This window comes from Diadema setosum, chromosome 10, assembly GCF_964275005.1.
Source record: "Diadema setosum chromosome 10, eeDiaSeto1, whole genome shotgun sequence".
NCBI classification, from domain to species: domain Eukaryota; kingdom Metazoa; phylum Echinodermata; class Echinoidea; order Diadematoida; family Diadematidae; genus Diadema; species Diadema setosum.
The window spans coordinates 12,417,276-12,440,413 of record NC_092694.1 but is presented as its reverse complement, the minus strand read 5'-3'; the positions used below and the strand labels follow the sequence as shown (position 1 = coordinate 12,440,413).

Genomic DNA, 23,138 nt, shown 5'->3' with positions numbered 1-23,138 from the left:
CCGAGTCGGGGTTAGTCAGGTTGATGGTGGTGCTTTCTGGTGGGCTGAGGGTAGAGCAGTTGTGGATTACATGGTGTGCAGTCTGGTCGGGGTTTCCACAGATACAAGCTGCCGATGGGCGCAGTCCCCAGCGTTTCATGTTCTGATTGAAGCCCCCAGCACCAGTTCGTAAGCGGTTCAGGGTAACCCATTGTCTGCGGGATAGTTCTGCTCCGGTTGGCAATAGTGTATTTGGGTGGACTGAAAATTGGGTGGGATGTTGGATTTCCTGCCAGCGTGCTCTCCATGCTTCGAGCATGTTGAAGTTGGAATGGCAAAAGGGTTGTGGCGTGGCGAGAAAAAGGGCGGCGGGAAGGTAGTCGTTGGCGATCATGGTTGGGAATCTGGGCAAGGTTGTGAAGGGGGTGTCCTGGTCCAGTGAGGCTTTTTCCACCAGGCTGTGGATTAAGTGCTATCTGCGCAGGGCTGCGGGTGCTATGCCAGCTAGCACAGGGAGGAGCTCAGATGGAGTGGGCCTCAGACAGCCAGTGATGATCCTCAGTGTCTCATTGAGCGTGGTGTCAAGCTTGTGTGTATGCACGCTCCTGCACCATGCTGATGCTGCATACTCTGCAGCGCTATATACCAGGGCAAGGGCTCTTGTACGAAGGGTGGATGTGTTGGCTCCCCAAGATGACCCTGCTAGGCGACGAAGGAGGTTGTTTCTGGATGACACTTTGGCTCTCAGTGACTCAAGGTGATGTTTGAATGTCAGCTGCCGGTCTAGCTTTACCCCGAGGTATGTTGGGGTGGGGTTGTATGGCAGAGGTGATCCATTGAGTGGCACTGTATGCTGACGTCGAGCTTCCTTGGTGTTTAGATGGAAGGCTGTGGTAGTGGTTTTTGCCATGCTCAGCTTGAGTCTCCATGTCTCCAGGTAAGTTGCGAGGTCTGCCATATCCTTCGTTAGTACATCTTCTACTCTGGACCAACATTTGTCAGAGTAAAGAAGAGCAAGGTCATCAGCGTAACCATACTTCCGTGATGTTGTTAAAGGTAGGTCGCTGACATAATTATACCATGGAACATAATATGAACATATTCTTATGATTTCATATTTGAAGACAATAAGCACTCTTGTGCATATTTTCATGTAAACATTTTCTGTTTTATGATATCGATTTCCGGTATACAAGTGAAGAAATAAAACGTACTGAAACTGAACTACAACAAGAATCTATTGTACGACAGGTGAACACAGAGAAGATGTCTTTTTAATAATATAAAGAGCCCATCGAAGGTATATACCCAGCTTGTTTTGAAAGGCAAAATGACTTACCGGTGTCCTCAATGAACAGAGAACCAACCAGAAGGAGAACCAAACACAGGACCACAAGTTTCTGCATTCTAGTATCAGTTGGTTGGAGCGTCGATGATTCGGCTAAAATATATATCTAGGCAGAGCGCTTGTCCAGCGACCGAAAAAATATGTTCTGTCCCTTGTCAGTGCCAGTTGTTTCTGGGGCGCGGTCGTTTTGGTTATATGCTTTTACAGAGCCCAAACGCACTACCCTAAAATGATATCGTCATAACGCAAATATTGCCTGCAGGCTTTTCTTTTCTTTTTCTGTTTTTTTACCGTGCACTCCATTGTTCACTCCTTCATATCCCTCGAAGCTATTTGTGACCGTGCATCACAAAACGAACAAAAAGTCGCACGCACTGATTTTTTGTGATGACTGAAAAAAGGGTGATATGGGCCAACGCACCCAATTTTGACACCTGCCACGGCCTGATAACGATTAAGGGCTTGAATAGACCCTGTGCTTCAGAGCCTCTTTTCTCAGTTCGCACTTTTCCTGAGTGTGTGCTTTCTTTTCAATATTTAAATAAGTTAGGAGAGTCCATTTTAATTGAGTTATACACATCATTTTAAAGCTTAGAGTCTGTTCTATCAGAATCTGCCTTTAACTAAAAATGCATGTCTGGCGACTTTTTGTCGGTTTTGTGGTGCAGGGTCAAATTTAACAAAAGTCGAAAGTCATGCGGAAAATGCGTTTTGACTGCCATAAATGAATGACTGTGAGGCTGGTACTGGCAACGCAACGATGTCAACGTTAACATGGTGATATGTGACATGTATTTAAGTCTCAGATTCCAATTATTATACAGATCCCATTCGGCAACAAATGGCGTAGATGGTCTGCGTGCGTATTGCGTGTGTGTGTGTGTGTGTGTGTGTGTGCGTTTGTGTATGAAATTACCAGGTGACTACACTCCTGCTGATCTACGTTTGTCTACACAATGGTATGATAGATTCATTTTCAGTGAAGAACTTATAATTGCACCGGTCATGATTTTATTAAACTCCTATAGTTTAAATGCAGACGTGCGGTAAAAATGTATTTTGAGTTTGATCAACCTGCTTTACATGCAGTATTGCCAGTGTGTAAATTCAATTACAATTGCGAGGATATTTGAGGTAATTGTCCTGTTCCAATCCCTTATGCCCCAGTCACACAGTGCCTTACGATGGGTTACGTCCGCCGCGGATATATACGGTAGAGTGGACGTAGGGGGACGCAGCGTGGACGCAGGCATCCGCAGGGTCGTACGTAGACGTAACTGTCCGTAACTCATTGGTAAAGAAACGTAAAATGACGGCGCCAAGCCTGCGACATTTTGAAATGTTCAAAATTTCGCGGAGGGACTCCACGGATGCAGACTTACGCAAGTAACCGTAACTATCCGTAACTGAACGTAACTATCCGTAGCTTGGACGCAGACCATCCGCAAAAAGTTTTATGCTCCAGTCACAAAGTGCCTTACGATGGGTAACGTCCGCCGCGGATAGATACAGATGATTGGACGCAGGGGACGCAGCGTGGACGCAGGCATCCGCAGGGTCGTATGTAGACGTAACTGTCCGTAACTAATCCGTAAAGAAACGCAAAATGACGGCGCCAAGCCTGCGAAATTTTGAAATTTCGTGGAGGGACTCCACGGATGCAGACTTACGGAAGTAACCATAACTAAACGTAACTATCCGTAACTGAACGTAACTATCCGTAGCTTGGACGCAGACTATCCGCAAAACGTTTTACCTCCCGTCCATTTGTGTTCATTTGCGTCCACCGTAAATATCCGAAATTAACCGCAAGTTAACGTATCACAACACTTACGTCTGCTTACGGACATCTACGGACAGTTACGAAAGCTGCGGACAACTGCGTCCTTTGACGTTTTTCGTTTTCCACTCCCATGGGAGCAGAGACTCGCGGATGTACTCTCAGGAATACTATAACACAGTCGGAACAGTGGAGTGGTACAACCGCATGATCGAGTTATGAAATTTCTCCTCGCAAATGGTCAATTTAAGATGGCACCCATTTACAGATGACATCGGCTCACCCCTGGCGCTGAACTTGTTTTTCTTGCAACCTTGAATGTATATAATTCGAAAAGGTCAATATTTTTTAGTAGGGGATAGAGTGACAGCATTTTATTTACTTTTCTGGTTGGGGGAGGGTGTGGGACAGCGATAAACTATAAGAAAATGAGAACGAATTTAGTATTTCTCTATAGTCTTAGCCACTCTACACTCCACGGAATGCGTATACATATTTTATATTGCATCTGGGTGGGGGAGGGGGTGATCTTAAGTCCATTTTCGTCTGGAAATTTATTAATTATCACTTTATTATAACAGTCTCCTTAACATAATCCAGTAAGTCTTGAATATCCATGCACAATTACAGCGTAACCAAAGTTTGTCTATTCCAGGACTCTAAATCATATTTTCTTACTCTATTGTTTAACTGATTGATCCATATAGTATTTTATTTGTGGTATAATTATGTTATGTATTCTATGCATGTAGTCATACATTTTTCTGGGGGTCCTATTGGATTTCTATTTGTTTTCTTATGTGTTACATCTTTTTTATTTGAAATTTATTCATAAATTAGTTTGAACTGAAATCTTAAACTTTCTGAAGGGTCCCATGTCTGATAAAACACAGAGTGCGGACACAGTTCTTATTTGCCAAGATACACTTTATTCTTTTCACCGCCTTGTTACATTACATGACTCGTATCCGCACATATATGCATACATAAACACTTTGATTTTGATTTGATTTGATTTTATTGGTTCCTGCATTATATCATTGCTCATGCAGATACATAAACATATATCATATACATTAATGGTACCATATACATATAAATGGATATACCTGAACATTAGTTGCTAATAAAATGAGTTTTTTCATTAACTTTAGAATATACAGCAATACATTTCTTCATTGCCTGTACATAAATGTCCAACAGAACAGTGATGCAATGAATAACGCAGAAGGGCTACAGCTTAAGCATTGCTTGATTTGCATGCAGCCCTCGTACATAATACATAACATGTAGGAAAATAGGGGGAGGGATGACTTGCATAGAGATAGGATAGGATTTTTCATTTATTGCTATAAAACAAATTAAAAGGAATACGAAAATTCATCACTACTTGAACGTGACATAATTTCAGTTTTCCCAATTTGTGCAATATAAGACAGTCCGAAATGTGATAACCTTGTTGGCATAAATGCACTGAGTGAGCAGGGATCTTCAGAGAAATCCTCATTGTCCATAATCAATGTTAATAACAATCTGTAACTATCCATAACTATCCAAAAATATACTCAACTTTCCGTAAATATTCGCAACTCTCCGCAAGTGTTCGGAAGTATTCGGAAGTTAACGCAAGTCGAAGAAACAAATTACGTGTCAATTCGTGAGATTATCCGCAAGTGGATGCAAGTTTTCGCATTTGGTCGTATTTTGTCCCGTATGTTTTGTAAAATTTTCTAGGGACGGCGAGGGATCCGCGGGAGTCTGCAGTAAAAAAGATTTTTTTTTTTTTTGACGTAACGCCGGACGCAGAGGATTATGTGACTGGGGCCTTAACTTGAGATTTGCTGGTCCGGGTCACCGGTTGGATAATCAAGAATGAGGGGCCTCATCCTTTTACTGCGGTCGTAATCCCTATTTACTCTTCAAGCCGACAATGCTTACATCCAGGTTTTCTGGTAATCTTTATAGACTGTCTTTTTTTTCTACAAATTGACTTTCACTGATTATGCATTACCCTCCCTGAAAAAACCCCAAATGAACAACAGTGTAAACACATTCACACACACACACACACACACACACACACACACACACACACATATGTGTATATATATTATTATATATATGCATATCTTATATATATATATAAATATATATATATATATATATATATAATTATTTATCTTTATATATATATATATATATATATATATATATATATATATATATATATATATCTATAACAGTAAAAGGCGAAGTTGTTGTTGTTGTCGCGGCCTTATGTATTTCCTGTTTTATTCCGGCGTTGCTGGTTTGTCTATCTCCTCCCGAGCCGTCGGCTCCGGGCCCCCGAGACCGGTGCCGTCGGCAGCGGGAGGGTCTCCTACGTGCCTTGGACCGGGTTTCGTCCGCCCTCCGCCTTCGTGTCGACGTCGAGGACGAAAAAGAAAAATTAATTAGATAGATGCATAATGCATTTTTGTGCGTGACGTCAGAGCCGAGCGTTTTAATATTCACCGATCCTGCGCTGGACTCCTGCCTTTCTCGATCGTCCATCTTTTAGCTTGCAGAGACAGTGGGGATACTAAAGTCAAAAAGATGATGGCGTGCAGCGAAATCTCTGTCATATTCCTGCGGACACGCACGCACGCACACAATGTACTCTCGGGTACGGTATGCCAGTGTGTGGCCTGCGCCTGTGTATGTATTGACGATGGTTACACGAAACACTATTTGCGTGCGCGTGATATGGACACTCATTATGGTATACTGTATACACGGCGCGGTCATAATACAAGTACAAGGGCATTTACGTACAGCGACGTTCGCAATTGGCGTGCCCAAATGAAAACAATGAATGCTGTTATTCTATTGTATTTTGCACAATTGCAGGATACTATGCAGCTCAGGTACGTCATTTATTTTACTCTCAAGTCGGATATCATTGTACTCAGACTGTTCAGGACGGCTAAATATCCACTTAAATTTTGTCCTTGCCGATCGTACCCTTCCATATCAGAGTACACGCGCCGCTGTTCATTCGTTTACTGCATGGCTGTTGGTAAACATGAATATTCATGAGACGAGCGGACGCGGGGGAAACCCTCGCTTTGCTGACCGCCAATTTTTGAAGTTACAAGTGGACATCAAATGGGTGGTTCTATGGTGCCTCAAGCCAAGTTTTGGTGATAAAAATAAAAAAAGAGGGAGCAAGTGACGACAAAAATATTCTTCTTTCTCCCATAACGTGGGAAAAGAAATATTAAAGAAAAAATACGAGGCCCTGAGACCCATGGATTCCCACGGGTGCCTGCTTATTAATCCTAATGACTATGATCTCCCCCTCCCCAAATCTAACAATGATGATTATAATGATAATATAATAATAATAATAATAATAGTGATAGTTATAATACTAATAATAACAATAATGCTGAAAATGTACAGTCTGAAGCAGATAAACGGGTGGTTCTATGATCCATCAAACCAAGGTTTGGTGATAAAAACAAAAAGAAGAGAGCAAACGAAGACAAAAATATTTTATTTCTCTCAGCACAATTGTAACAAAAACACTAGGGGTCTATATATGAAGTAGTCCTACTCAGCACAAGATTACCTATGTTAGTGCGGGGAAGCAGTTTTGGACAGTTTGCGCACGACTGTCTTCAGAAATGCTTTTTGTCAAGAGCAGGAAAATGGGGGAAACAGATTTTTACAATTCTTAACAAATTAACATTTCCGCCTCCCTTGGTTGATCATCCCTATATTATGACTCTACTCTCTCCTCTCCCCTAAATAATAATAATGTTAGTAATAATAATGATAATAACAATAACAATAATACACTGAAATAATGATAATAATACAATAGGCCAATGCAAATGAATGGGGAGGGGGTGCTATGATCCATAACTTAAGAGTGGGCGGAAGAGACACAAACAAGTACTGGATTGTTTTGATGTTTAAAATGAAATAGCAATGATAATGAAACTATTTGAAACGTCTATCAGTCGTAGAGAAACCTTGACATGACGGAAAAAAAGATATTCACTATCCTTGACCGATTAACTTTTTTCCTTAATTCCCTTGATTCATCCCCATGTCAATGAATAATATAAAATAATAAAACCGAATGACTATGATCTCCCCTCCCACAAAATAACAATAACAATAGCAATAATAATAATGATAATAATAATATTCATAATGCTATTTATTACGATAATAAAAACAATGAAAAGTATCAATGAGATAAACGGGTGGTTCTAGATCCATCAAACCAAGTTTTGATTATGGAAACAGAAATGAGGGAGCAAATGAAGACGAAAATATTCTATGTGTATTTCTTCTCTCATAACGTGGTTGAAGAAATATTAAAGGAAAAATACGAAGCCCTGAGACCCGGGGATTCCCACAGGTGCCTAATACTTATAAAACCTAATGACTATGATCCCCCTCCCCAAATAACAATGATAATTATAATAGCAATATAACAATAGGGGCTTATTGAGAATAATAAAATGATAATAATAATGATGATGTATAGTCTGAAGCAGATAAACGGATGGTTCTATACTCTATCAAACCAAGTTTTGGTGATTAAAAACAACAAGGAAGGAGCAATTCAAGACGATCAAAAATATTTTATTTTTCTCTCATAACGTGGGAAAAGAAATAGGACTGAAAAAAAAAAATGCTAGGCCTTAAGACCAGCCGTGGATTCCCTCGGGTGCCTGCATGGATGCAAGAGCAAGGGGTATAATTAATATCAAAGTCATAGTGTCAATAGTATCTCCCCATTCCGACGGAAGAATCTGTGGGCAGAACTTCCGGAGAATCTCAAAAGCGTTTTTTGGTAATTTTTCCCTGAATGTTTGTTTTTTGGTTTGGTTCTGTTTTTTGTTTGTTTTGTTGTTGGTTTTTTTTTTTGTTCTGCGGGTGTGGAAATGTGTGTGTGTGTGTGTGTGTGTGTGGTGGGGGGTGGTGGTCATGGGTATAGAAGAGATCGAGCACAAGTAACGAAAGAATGAGAAAAAAAATTATTTTTATTTCATCAATAAAAATGTGCAAAATCGTATCTATGAGAAGAAAAAAAAAAAATAAAACCCCTCAGACCCGTGGATTTCCACGGGTGCTGCTAGTATATATATATATATATATATGTATGTATACACGACCCGTCACCACTCTGCCCATGAATTGCCGTTGTCGAAAAGGTGATTCAAATCTGAGTACGACAACTTCTATTATACAGTCATTTACAACAATTATGTTTCTTTTTTTTTTGTTTAATCAAAAGATTGAGAACATTTGAATCATCCTATTAAGCATGGCAAAGCCTATGCAATCTTCCGTTATTCCAACGCATGGTGATTTCATGATTTCAAGTACTACATGACGTCTAAATGCTATATCTTCTTTTGCTCATGTCTGTGTATATCTTTTATACTTAGCACAGTTCTTGTGAAATATATTCGTCCAATTGCTCATTTTTTTTTCCACTACTGCAGCTGTTCTCTAGTCGTAGATTCTTGTTATAAACGTGTCATTTGCATTATATTACAAAAGCACTATTGTTAGCAAGTTAGTAAACTAAAGGCAACAAGCCCCCCCCCCCCTCACCTCTACACACACACACACACACACACACACACACACACAAACTCAAACACAATGACATATAGTAAACATGGTTGTTTCAGTCATGTGTATGTTTTTTGTGTGTAGGGTGTTTGTCTATTTGTTTCTATATATTGTAGTTCAAAAAGAAATGATTCAGGCAAGTAATGAGAAAAATTATTTGAATGTCAATTCCCTTACATGTAATCATTACGATTGGTTTGTTTTTGTTGTTTCCTTGGATTTTATGGTCATCACCTATTTTACATGCAGCTTTTAAACGGTTTGGTTCTGCCTTTCTATCAAAGTCGAAGACTGTCGATATCATTCGTTTACAATTTTCATTACAGAGCAAAGGGGATGAAACGAAATGGTTTACATAGATTAATGAATATATACATACATACACACACGCACACACGCACACACACACTCACATGATGCTAAATTCTCCATGTAATAACTTTTTATATGATATATATGTTCAGAGATATTTTTGTTCCAACTTTAATAGGACATCGATAACCACATTTTCTTAAAGTTTATCAGTACAAAATAGAACAAATCACAAAAAAAGAGTTGCCCTTTGCTCTCTTAATGCAATTTCTTTTATCTGTAGCACAGGCATACAAGATAATAAGATGTAGTACGAATCGAAAAAAAAAATGAAGATAATTTGCTGCATAGACAGCTAAGGCAGGATCATGGGAAAATCATGTTTCGTTTTATTTGAGACGATGTATAGTGACATTGGTTAGCGTGTATACGTAAGACAAAAATTTAGTTCCAGATGCAATTATGTTCATCAGGTATATACTTAAGAGAATATTAACAAAGAAAAAAGTGAAAAACTTTCTAAAGAATTCAATCATTCTAAGAATTTAGCATAAGCAATAAGTATAAACTGGATAAATGACTTATAAACATGAAGCCCTATGGGAACTTTTCCACGTGAAAATCTTTTATCAATGGTTTTGATAAGAAGCGAATATTACTGAATAACAACCATTAACAGGGTGAACAATAATTATTATTCGTAACAGAGCATGTAGTACGTAAACACCGCCGGTTTTTGAACATGTGTGGAGCACAACAAACACTGATTAAAACAAAACACTTTGATTAAAAGAAGCCATCCTAATCCTTTCGGTTCCTCATTGTCACTTTCTCTTTCGTCAGTGTGTTACATGAAAAATAGAACCCATGTTCTGAAAGTCCGTTATTCGGTGAATTTACAGTTGCATGATCAGGTATAAAGCTCTATTGGCTCCTGAACTGTTCATACAGAGGAGAAAAAACCAATACGAATAAACTTTGTAAGACTATCAAGAGTTGCTGTACTTGTGGTGTCAAGACATAATGGTGACATACTAACATCCTATAGCAGGTCAAAAAGAAAAGAGTATACGTACGGGATCGTACAACCGAATGAAACTCAAGATTTCGCAGTTTTGTTGCACTGTTGGAGGGTGATCTATCACTTGGTCTACTCCCTGTTCGTCTAATAGCCATTTAGTCTCAACGCACATGGTCTAATCCCGAATTGTCTACAACCAGTTCGTCTCATTACCATTTAGTCCAATTGTCACTTAGCCTCATTACAAGTTGCTCTACTTCCAGATTGGATGTGCCCATTTCGTCTAATACTTGCAGTTTATTAGACAAAATGGAAAGAAATCCAGGGAGTCAGAATTGCAACTAGACCATCTGGTCATGAGACGAAATGATAATTTGCCAAACTGGACATTAGACCAAACGAGGATTCCATCAAATGGGCATTAGACGAAATTGATAGTAGACCAAATGAGTTTAGCCGTAGTGGTGTTAGACAAACTGGGAACTAGACCATCTGATATTAGACCAAAAGTGGCAATAAACCCTGTCGGAGCACTGATAACATACTGTCCTTCGTTCAAACATTATTTTTAGGGATTCTTTGCATCAAGCAATGCTATGTTCTTTATTTATGGTTGCTGAATAATAAACACTTCATGATATCTTTGTTTATATTGATGGTCAAAATCTTACAATTTTGTTTATTGTTTTATTATTCCGAACAAACCATTTCACTACTATGTGATGAAAAAAAAAAAAAACAGGTATAAGGAATAGATACTTCTATGTGATGACCCTTTTTTATTTGTTGTTGTTGTTGCTGTAACTGGCATATTTACAGGCAAAGTTGATAACCAACTAAACTTGACCACCTAAGAAGAATAATGGTGTAACATGTGACTTCCACTTCCATCCATCCGGTGGCAGACACGAAGATATTTACTTCTCCACATCTGCAGCATAGAATACGTTTTCGTCAGTCCAACCAGTCACCGTTCAACTTCTGGTTGAGATTTGCGCCATGTGGCACCGCTTCGACATCGGCAACTTTCGCCTCAGCTCTCTGAAAGTCACCTGTATAGTCAATTTAAAGCCGAAACATTCCTCTCGTTAGGAAGTAGCACAGTCATAACTTTCGGAAGATGAAAGGTAAGTAAGGGAGAGAAGTGTAGCGTCGCGACGCCATACTATAGTGTAGGAGATGTTATATACATATATTCACAATTTTTCGCGATGTTCGACGGCACATAGTTGAAGTTTAATCGAAATCATTTTGAATTGCATTCACCGCATTTTACCATTACATTTACAAATCAGTAATGTGTTCTTTAGTTCTCAATCGTCGGAAAGTGTAAAGACAAACAATTTACGGTCTGATCCTTTTAATTTGTATTCAGGATTCTGCAGAACCTGCGGATACTCGACAATACCATTTCATTGCTAAAATTGTCCAGCACATTACATCTACGTGCACTGGAGTCACTCTCGACTCACCCGACAACATTATTCTTCTCTATGCTTTTCTACATCATCCTCTGGTCAGAATCACAGGATTGTGATAGTGAAATATCAAAGATTAATCTACTCGAAAAATATAAAAGGACGAAATGGAGACGGACCTTTTGAGTCAGCTGGTACAAAGTGACGGCGACGACTGTGCATGGCATCTGTTGAGACGAGTGAAAAGGAAAGTTTATCATTTCTATACATAATGTGACTAACTTTGAATAAAGACTAATAAAGCTATATAGCGATTCCTATGTGGGCTATCATTTATGCTTATGGATATTACAGTAATACCATTATGTCGTCTTGGTTGCAAAATTAGATCAAGGTTCTTAATATCAATTTTCAAATTCAGAGATAAAAGAAATCGGATGAATCGCAAGAGACAAAACGGGAAAAAAAAAGTTTCAAAAGAGAAATAAATATGATGATCTTGTTTATTCAAACCGCAAAGTAGATCGAAAACTTTACGAATTAAGGATATTACGTCGTGCGCATGGCAGATTGTCGTTAGCGCACTCCCCTGCGCCTGGCAGATTGTCGTTACAGCGTGGGAGTGCGCATGGCAGATTGTCGTTAGGGTATGGGAGTGCGCGTAGGGTGAACAACATTCTGCCATGCGCACGGAAGTGCTCTAACAACAATCTGCCATGCGCACGGAAGCGCGCTAACGACAATCTGCCATGCGCACGACGATTAGGGCTCGCAGGATTTTCTACATCTCCGTGATTATACAAACATGAACTACAATATTCGCCACCTAAATAACCAACCGTAATAGTCGCTTTGAATAATTTTCAAATCGTCTCGCTAAAATCAATCATATTCAAATGGTGGAATCCACAGAACTCTTGTCCGCGTTTCTTCATAGTAATTTTTTCCAAACGTATCACTTTTCTTACTCAAGTAGGAAGACTTTACATGTAACTTCAATTTCACCTTGAAGTCATTTGAACAGGAAAACTCATTAGATTCGTGGGACAGAGCTGTGTTCCTATATACTGGAAGTACTGACACTTAATCTTAGGCAGATGAAGGTTATATAATACCAGGTAAATATGAGTCTGATATTAGATTTGTCTTTTTTTTATCTAACAGGTAACTGTCACGTGATTGCATTATGCAGTATGAATGGCGAAAAGAGCATATGTGGCCAATTAAAAAAAGACATATATAAGGGACATACGTGTATAAGATAACACATGCAACAATGAGGAAGACGCGAAAGCGCTTCTTCGTTTGATAAATGCGTTCGCGGTTCGGTATATTGATTTGATTTGCATTTGAACTGGCGAGAGAGAACACGATACAATAATGTGATTAAGCCTCTGGACTTTTTAAACACGTATGATCGAATCCTGCAAGGTGTGAAATTTTTTGGAATAATTATCCACAACGTTTTCCAGTTCCTGGTGGTTTGTGCTAAAGAGGTTACCATTACCCGATGGAACTTTATTATGACTGGTGAAATAATTTTATCGAGAGATGCTGAATGAATGCCAAGCATGTTTTGAGAGGGGAAATTCCTTACCGGTGTCCTCAACGAACAGAGAACCAACGACCAGGAGAACCAAACACAGGACCACAAGTTTCTGCATTTTAGGATCAGTCTCTCGGAGAGTCGATGCCTTCGGAAAAATAGATTAAAAGCTCTTCACGAGATACCAGAAAATATGTCTCTTGCCAGTCAGTGTCGAGTACATTCTGACACAATATTTTTTTTTTTGTGTGTGTAGTGGGTTACGCTTTCTCAGAGTTCAGTGGCAATACCCTGAAATGATATTTGCATAGTGCAAATTCTTTCAACAGGTTTCTAAAGATTTCACTGCATTGTTTACTCTTGCAAGGGAGGTGAAAGAGATAACCTTCCTATTCTTGAATAAATCCCTCTCGGAATTTTCACAGGAGTCAAACGAAATGATGAAAATGCGTATTGAATGTCATAAATGAATAACTCAGCCGTTGTCAGCGGTTGGTATTGGCAAGTGAATATTTACGAACCAAAACAAGATGAAAAGTGCAAGGAACAAGCGTCACAGTTTCGCATAATTCATATCAAGGTATATTGTTTGTTCTTCCTTCAAAAAGGGGCCCTGACCATGCTGACGCACTCTGAGGAATAATGGTTTGACGTCTAGGCCGTACAGTCAGATCATCAAACCATGACAAAGTTCAAAATATATTCACGCCCTCCAGACTGGGGCATTATGTTGACCTCACCCGCGGTCAACTTGTTCTTTGCAATATCTTCTTTTTTTTTTACCATAATCCAACTATATACTGTTATTAAACCAGTCACGCAGTCACTACTTGTGTGTTGTCATTTAAACACACACACACACACACACACACACACACACACAAACACAATCCTGCCAAGGTTATATTTGTGACCCTGCACCACAAAACAAACAAAAAGTCGCCAGATGCATGGATTTTTAGTTAAGTGCAGATTCTGAAAGAGCAGACTCTAAGCTTTAAAATGATGTATAACTCAATTCAAATGGCCTCCCCTAACCTACTTAAATACTGGAAAGAATGCACACACTCTGGAAAAGTGTGAAATGAGAAAAGAGGCTCTGAAGTACACTATCTATCCAAGCGCTTAATCTTTACCAACCTTGCTATCTGTGCCATGAAGGGGACAACACACAGGATGTAAACCACCAGAGCAACAACAATGAAGGAGCATGTTCTATTAATACACTCTGCCCATGATATGCTATCTTTCAAAGCAGTAGCGTCATCCTTTCAAAAGTTATTAGACTTGAAAGTGAAGAGTGTGCAAAGGATTTCAAGACACGAAAAGTGGCCTCTTAGACATACCTGATCATTCTACTCTTCCCCGAAAAAAAGGGGTTGTAGAAAAACTGCTAAAATCACACTTTCCCATTCATGTTAAGATCCCAAACTGAAGAATAATGTAGAAGACAGCTCTTTCAGAAAATATGAACAACTCGAGATTGACTAAACTGAACCATTTTACCTTTTTTTTGGAGTCCTTACGTAAAACCAAGGGGTGCGATTTTTTGTTTGTTTTGTGATGCACGGTCACATATATATCATTTGTTCCTCCTTCAAAAAGGGGCCCTATACTACGCACTCTGAGGAATAATGGTTTGACATCTGGGTCATACTGACAGATCACCAAACATGACAAAGTTCACGATATATTGACGCCCGCCAGACTGGCGCATTATATTCGACCTTATACCCACGATCAACTTGTTCTTTGCAATATATTTCATCATAATTCAAGTACGTGACAAATATATACTGTTATGAAACCAGCCACACAATCGCCTGTCATTTAAACACACACAAACACACACACACACATACCACACAATAATGAAAACAGCAAAAACAACAACAACAACAACAGTAACAATAACAATAACAGGAAAGAAAAGAAAACAATCTGCGCTTTAAACATTTATCAGATATTGCGGTCCAGATATTTGGGATTCATCATAAAACAAGCTTAATTACCACTTTTAATTGTTTTTTTTCTTTCATCGTTTTAGAGCATAACTAAAGGAAAAAAAGGTGCCTGAAATTCGAGAAAACATAATATATATGAAGAGTTTGTTTGCAAAATCCGATAAGTCCATTTTTGAAGATTTTGAAGTACGGTTTCTGTCATAAAGTACAAAATAATACCTTTTGAATGATATATTGGTCACTACATATAAAGGTATATTTTTGAAGTTATGGTCAAAAGAAGCAAAAATTTTCTTATTATTCTCTTTATTTTTCTTGACCTTTAATCGCAAATATCTCCATTTGACAAATATGGACTTATCGGTTTTTGCAAACAAACTCTTCATATGTATATATATATATATATATATATATATATATATATATATATATATATAAACACCATGCCATTTCACCCGTCCGGGGCAAAATGGGAATGACCAAGCTGGAATGGTATTACACGAGTCATACAGCCCATGAGTTCGACACTATAGGTAAAAACAGCCCCCGAGTTCGACAGATACAACACGGTGCTTAATGCGTCGGTCTCGTGGGCCTTGTTAGCTTAGTGTCGAACTCGTGGGCTGTATAACTCGTGAGCTGTATAACTCATGGGCTGTATGACTCGTGAGCTCTATGACTAGTGGGCTGTATGACTCGTGGGTGTCGGTCTCGTTTCGTTTTAATTTCTCACAATTCTGTATTTCCAAAGGAATTCTTCGTATGTTTAAGAATCAACACCGCAGGTAGCAAATAAACATTTTGCAGATCTGCAGATGGTTGACTATTATATGAATTATTTTTTAGGATTAAGGTACTCTTGCAAGAAAAGTTTCAAAGAGATTCTTTTGCAAGATCTTTTAAAGGTTAATACATCTATGCACTTTGTTGTTTTTTCATCATTTTTACAATTAACACGGTTGATCTTAAAGGTAGGGAATCCCATTTGCATGCCTTAAATGAAGAGTTGTATAAATACAGTGGCATGTTGAAGAGAGTATCATTTTAGAAACTCCCATAAAGTATTGAAAGTGGAAGGTAACATTTAGTACATTTTTATTGACCGTTAGATTTTGAATTGAATATTTTTCGGGGCTCACCGTAAATTCCAGTACATTGCTAGGCTACCTTTGCAGACCCATGCACTGCATGTGTGTCCATCATGTATATTTTGTGAAGAAAGTTCATCAAAACTTACAAACATTTCTATGTACATTCTTGCCACACACTCTATTATGCTATTACATCAGCTCTTATACTTTTAGATTTGTGTTCATAGATAAAAAAAAATACAGAAGACTGCAACAAAAAGGCTTAAGTGTGGCTGACACACAGAACTACTGAGTAGTTGAGTTTTGTGCATTATTCAAATTGTAGATAACTGTTGACTTCCAAATTTCTCAGCAGTGGCCTAAACAAGTCCCCTGAGGTTCATATCTAATGTTTTGCTGCATTTTGAGAGGTCTGTAAAAGGTCTCCCCTACCTTTAACATCTTCCAGCAGTTGATGTGGTTAATGGAATAATACACCACAAACAATAGCTGAACCAAAGTCAACTTCAAGATTTCCTGAAATCACCCACACCCGGCACATCCAAAAACAACAAGACTACACTGTACCTGCAACTGTTCATACACTACCTAATTCAAACATAGTGTAAGAAATAATTATGTAACTCTGTATTATATCTTAACTAAAGAATACCATTGAACATAATGGAAAAGAAAAACAAACAAACAAAACAAAGCAACAACAACAAAACCGTAGTTAGTATATGTTCTCCTCCATGTCAAAAATAAATACAAGTATATGCATATTATAGTCAAATCTGTTCTGTACAGGCAGAAGAAATGCTATGAAAAAAAAAGAAGTTGAATAACGTAAGAATTATTATACTGTAGCGATAGATCGGAGACACTGACATTTAATATCAACGTGATGGCAAAAAACAAAAGCAAGCTAACAAAAAAAAATCAAAATTGACTAACATACATCCAGAAACAAACACACCGTTTTAAAAACGGTAATAATTAATGTAACAGTTTGTATTGTGTATCAAACAAAATATACTAGCAAGCGTTTAATATTCTGGTATTTCAAACATTATGATAATTGCTTCTGATATGTACGGGTACAGAAAAAAACTATAAAATAGCATAAATGAAAATAAATGAACAAGGAAGATGGAATTCTAAAGGGAGTGAACCCATGTGTTTGAATCCCAGAGGAGTCCCATGTTCTTTGCTTTAATATTTGATTCATGGTAATAATTGAATATGCATAGTAATCGAGATGTAACTCTGAACTTGCAACAATGGTAGTACAAATTGTTACGACCAAAATCACTCTGAGAATGAACGCACAAAAGAAACAATCAACTAATGTTCAGGCGGTTTATTAACAGTGATATTTTGGGTACAGACTCGTAATCGGTTTTCACATCAGTACAATAATGATCTATACCACAATTATAAGTCGGTAATGGAATCACTTACATGCATTACAGCCAATTCAGTCACATAGTCCTTGAAGTGACCAGATACGATATTCGATGCACAGATGAATGATCCTTGATGCACCGACGACTGATTCCTCCGACGTTAATCCAAAGGCACAGGTTGCATTAATCCACGGCATAAATTCGGGGTAAAGTCCACGAAATATGTCTACGGCGAAACGTGCAGAATCCAAATGTTTATGACGACCACGTCCAGTTGATACGTTGAATGATGATTCACTTTATAATGTCCAGCAAAGAATCCAGCCCGTCACAGCTTTGCCGTAATAATGTCCGTTGACACTAAAATATGGAGTCTATCTCCAATGTAGGCAAATTAATTCTCTGCAGGCAAAATGTCTCCCAGGCCTTATCTCCACAAACACAGTTTGTATAGCAGGTCAGCAGGTAACACAGGACTGACTATAACAAGTCGCTTCAGAGCCAGAAGTGACGTAACTCTCAGAGCAGTGGTGTTAGGTACTCTGCCTACTGCAGAATTTCTCCAGCTTATATACTATCCATTCACCCCTTTCTAGTACATTCTGTAATTTTCTCCAACCTGGGGCCACATACCTGAACATACTAGCAAGTCCAAATTCCAGGAATCCTGGATGACTCACTGCCTAACTATGTGCATAACATCATTGCCAAAATTGACTACCAATCATAACTATAATTCTTTGCCTAACATTGTCAAAACTCCCCATAATAATTATATACATGTACTACTACATCAGTATACTGATGATTTGCCTCATGTACTAAAACTGCTTTTTATATCTTTGCCATTAACACTTCAGAACCTATCTTTACAATGATACCTGACTTAGATAATAATGTGCAACCACTCATAAATTGTAAGTATTATTTGCCGGATGCATTCAATCGTACTTTTGTAAATGTTCCTGACAAATTTGGTTTATTGCATTGTAATGCCCGGAGTTTAAGTAAGAACTTTGATAATGTCACTCATCTGTTGACAAATATGTCCTTTTCTTTCTCAGTAGTTGGAATCACTGAAACTTGGTTAAACACCAGATCTCCAGACATATAATATTCCTAATTATCATTTTGTTCGCAGTGACAGACAGGACGGTCGTGGTGGTGGTATTGCTTTTTATATATGTAAGTCTCTGTCCTATAAGGTCAGAAATGACCTTTCATTTGTTCATAATTCCGCAGAATTATTATGTATAGAAATAGACATGGTCAACAGTAAAAACTTAATTGAATGTAATATATATCGCCCCCCTAATAATTGTATTGACAGTTTTTTTAGAAGATTTTGATGATATATTACATAATCTGAATAGAGAAAGTAAAATTATATGTTTAATGGGAGATTTTAATGTAGAGCTGCAACAGGATAACAACAATGTCAATCAATTCAAAAGTGTAGTATACTCAAACGCCTGTTTTCCCGTTATGGACAAACCTACAAGAATTGTAGGTAATTCGTCTACCCTTATAGACAATATATTTATCAATGTACACAATTGTCATATTCATTCAGGTCTTGTATATTCTGAAATCTCAGATCATATCCCTGTCTTTGTAATGATTGATTCCCCTCCTCCTCGTAGAAATGGACAAACATTTTCTGTTCGTAAATTAACCACTGAAAATGTAGCTAGGTTAAATGAAAATTTGCAGAATGAAGATTGGGAAGATGTTTTAACCTGTGACGATACCGAAAGAGCATATCAGTTATTCTGGGCTAAATTTGAGATGTATTTCAACATTAGTATACCTAAGACCAAGGCAGGGAGAAAACGTAATAAACCTATAAAACCTTGGATAACAAGAGGAATTTTGAATTCTATAAATAAAAGAAATATTTTGTACAAAATAAGTCTTCATCAAGCTAGCCCTGAAAATGTTTCCAATTATAAGACATATCGAAATAGATTAACGAGCATTATTAAACAGTCCAAACAAATGTATTTTTCTAAAAAGATAGATAATGCTCAAGGTAAAAGTTCAACTATATGGAAAATAATCAATGAAATTCTTAATAGGAGTAAATCATCATCTGATTCTCAAGTATTTTATAAAGATGGTAATACCTTAAGTAATCCGGTAGATATGAGTAATATGTTTAAAGGGGACCTCCGGATGATTTTCAGACTTTTACATTTGAACAACTATAAATTAGTTAAACTGAGTACAGAGTTTCAGAATTCATAGTGATTGGGATGAGGAATGAGAATGTTTTCAAAATTCATAACAAATTGCAATGAACAAGGATGATGACATGGCAGCCTCACCATAAGAATATAGGAGTTGGGGCTCAAGGAAGCAGAACAAAAGAAGAAACCATGCATAGATTTTTCACAGGTGAACTTGTTGAGCATGTGGTATTGTAATGGAATTACACTGCTACATTTCTGAAATATATGAGGCTCCGATGTCATCAACACTGTTCAGTGTAATTTGTTTAAGATTTTGAATTCATTGGTTTCTCTGCTCAAGGACCACAATAAATGCCACGAATCTATACACGGAGCTGTCGATTTATGTACTGCACGATGTGAAATTATGAAAAATCGTCCGGAATGCCCCTTTAATGAATATTTTGTGCATATTGGTCCACAACAGGGCTCTAAAATCGATAAGAGTAATTGTGATTTCGCAGATTTTCTGCCACAACCAATAGATTCATCCTTATTCCTAAACCCAACTGATTTTATTGAAATATTAAGAATCGTTCGTGCTTTTAAAAATAGTTATTCTGTCAGTCATGATGAAATCAGCACTAATTTACTTAAGCAGATAATAGGTAGTATTTTGTCTCCCTTAGTCCATATTTTTAATCTATCTCTTTCTTCTGGTATTTTTCCAAGTTCCTTCAAAATTGCTAAAGTAATACCGATTTATAAAAAAGATGATCCCACGTGTGTAACTAATTACCGTCCCATTTCCATTCTCTCTAGTTTCTCCAAAATACTCGAGAGAATTGTATATAATAAGTTGTGTGGATTTTTGTGTCAGAATGATTTCTTCAATCCTGATCAATTCGGTTTCCGAACCAATCATTCTACTGATCACGCGCTAATGCAGTTATTTGATAGAGTATCGAGTGCCTTGGCAGATAGCAAACATGTAATTGGTATATTTATGGATCTGAGCAAGGCATTCGATACTCTTGACCACAAAATATTATTATATAAGCTACGACATTATGGGGTTCGGGGTATTGCACTTTCGCTGGTTTGAAAACTATTTGTCATGTAGAAAACAATTTGTTTCCTTTGATTCAGTATCCTCCAATACATTACCTGTAACATGTGGAGTTCCCCAGGGTTCAATCTTAGGGCCGTTATTGTTTTTAATCTACATTAATGATATTTCAAACGCATCATCTGTATTGCAGTATATATTATTTGCTGATGATACAAATGTGTTTTACTCACATACTGACCTAAACCAGGTAGTTGCTACTTTGAACAATGAATTACCGAAATTATCTACATGGTTTAAAAGTAATATACTGGCACTTAATTTAAGCAAAACTAATTTCATTCATTTTAAATGTAATAAAGCTGATCTCCCAGAATATGAATTGTGTATTGTTACGACCAAAATCACTCTGAGAATGATCGCACAAAAGAAACAATCAACTAATGTTCAGGCGGTTTATTAACAGTGATATTGTGAGTACAGACTCGTAATCGGTTTTCACATCAGTACAATAATGATCAATAAAACAATCATAAATCAGTAGTGGATTCACTTACACGTATCTGAAATCAAGTAATCCTTTAATTGAAAAGGTCCAAATGCGATGTTCGGTGCACAAATGAATAATCCTTGACGTGCCGATGAATGATTCCTCCGACGTAACTCCAGAGGCACAGGTTGCGTTAATCCACGTTATTAATCCGGGGTAAAAATCCAGGATATACGTCCACAGCGAAACGTGCAGAATCCACAGGAAACGGGCAGAATCCAAATGTTATGACGACCACGTCCAGTTGATGCGTTGAATGATGATTCACTTTATAATGTCCAGCAAGGAATCCAGCCTGTCACAGCTTTGCCGTAACAATGTCCGTTGACACTAAAATATGGAGTCTATCTCCAATGTAGGCAAATTAATTCTCTGCAGGCAAAATGTCTCCCAGGCCTTATCTCCACAAACACAGTTTGTATAGCAGGTCAGCAGGTAACACAGGACTGACTATAACAAGTCGCTTCAGAGCCAGAAGTGACGTAACTCTCAGAGCAGAGGTGTTGGGTACTCTGCCTACCTCAGAATTTCTCCTGCTTATATACTATCCATTCACCCCTTTCTAGTACATTATGTAATTTTCTCCAACCTGGGGCCACATACCTGAACATACTAGCAAGTCCAAATTCCAGGAATCCTGGATGACTCACTGCCTAATATGTGCATAACATCATTGCCAAAATTAACTACCAATCACATTGGGTTACAAGGGCAGTGCCTCACTCAGCCAGCACTTCCTAGAATTTTCTGGAATGGGTTAAATCATTCTAGATTGAGTGAGCTATAATGTATTTCCTGTCACATGCATACATGTACTGTAGCTACATTTTATACCATGTAGAAAATTCTCCACTGATCTGGTCAGCCTGTATGTACTATATCTATATCATATAGAATGTTCTCCATTAATCTGGTCACCCCGTGTACATACACATTAAACAACCATGCATACAGCCTTGATACATTAAACATGTACATAACTACTTGTGTGTACATTTTGTGACAGTATTAATGGTATATCTCTTGAAAGGAAAATATCTAATAAATTTCTCGGTGTGTATATAAATGAAAACCTAAAATGGGATGATCATGTAAAACACATCATTTTGCCTATATCCCGAAACGTTGGCCTGTTAACTAAGCTTCAGTATTTTTTATCAACTCGTGTATTGTTTACCCTGTATAATGCCTTAATCTTACGATATACGTATATCGTATTGCAACATTATCTGGGCAACCCACAAATGTAACACAGACCGTATACTTCTTCTACAGAAAAAAGCAATTCGAGTTGCAGTCGAGCAATTGCAGTCGAGCACGCTCTCGAGATCACACCGACCCATTGTTTTTCCAGCTGAAATCCCTTAAGATAAATGACATAAATTTTCTCCAAAAAGCTGTATTTATGTTTTGTCTCAAGTCAAACCTCTTGCCTCCAATATTCAACAGAATATTTCGGTCAAATTCAGAGATTCACTCTTATCCAACTAGACAATCCACAAATTTACATTTATTTAACCCCAAAACTGCACTCGCGCATCATTCTATCAGACACTCCGGCCCTGACACTTGGAATTCCCTTCCCATCGAAATTAAAAACATGACCACTATGTATTCCTTTAAGGTGGCTGTAAAACTTCACCTCCTTAAGCAGTATTCCCCAGGATAACATTCTGATTCCTTTACTGTATTATAATCAAAATGTATATGAAAATGTACGTGGTACATGATGCATGTATGTGTGCATACATATATCGATTCATTTATCTGTCCATATTATGAATATGAATATATATGAAGAGTTTGTTTGCAAAAACCGATAAGTCCATTTTTGAAGATTTGGAAGTACGGTCTCTGTCAT

At 37.8% G+C, this 23,138-nt stretch overlaps 2 protein-coding genes across 2 annotated transcripts in view; both read right to left on the bottom strand.

Annotated features, from left to right (window-relative positions):
• Window positions 1-451: 451 nt before the first annotated feature.
• LOC140233749 (uncharacterized) lies at window positions 452-937 on the bottom strand. Its single transcript, XM_072313849.1, has one exon. The coding sequence runs from the start codon at window positions 935-937 to the stop codon at window positions 452-454; it is 486 nt and encodes a 161-aa protein (XP_072169950.1).
• A 10,097-nt stretch (window positions 938-11,034) lies between these two features.
• Window positions 11,035-23,138, bottom strand: part of LOC140233747 (indoleamine 2,3-dioxygenase 2-like) — a 33,909-nt gene continuing 21,805 nt past the window's right edge. The window contains exon 14 of the mRNA XM_072313848.1: window positions 11,035-11,132. Within this exon, the coding sequence (XP_072169949.1) occupies window positions 11,035-11,132 (98 nt within the window). The remainder of the gene's footprint in view (window positions 11,133-23,138) is intronic.

Coding starts and splice junctions, on each gene's coding strand:
- LOC140233749 (XM_072313849.1), bottom strand. CDS start 937: ATGGCAGACCTCGCAACTTACCTGGAGACATGGAGACTCAAGCTGAGC.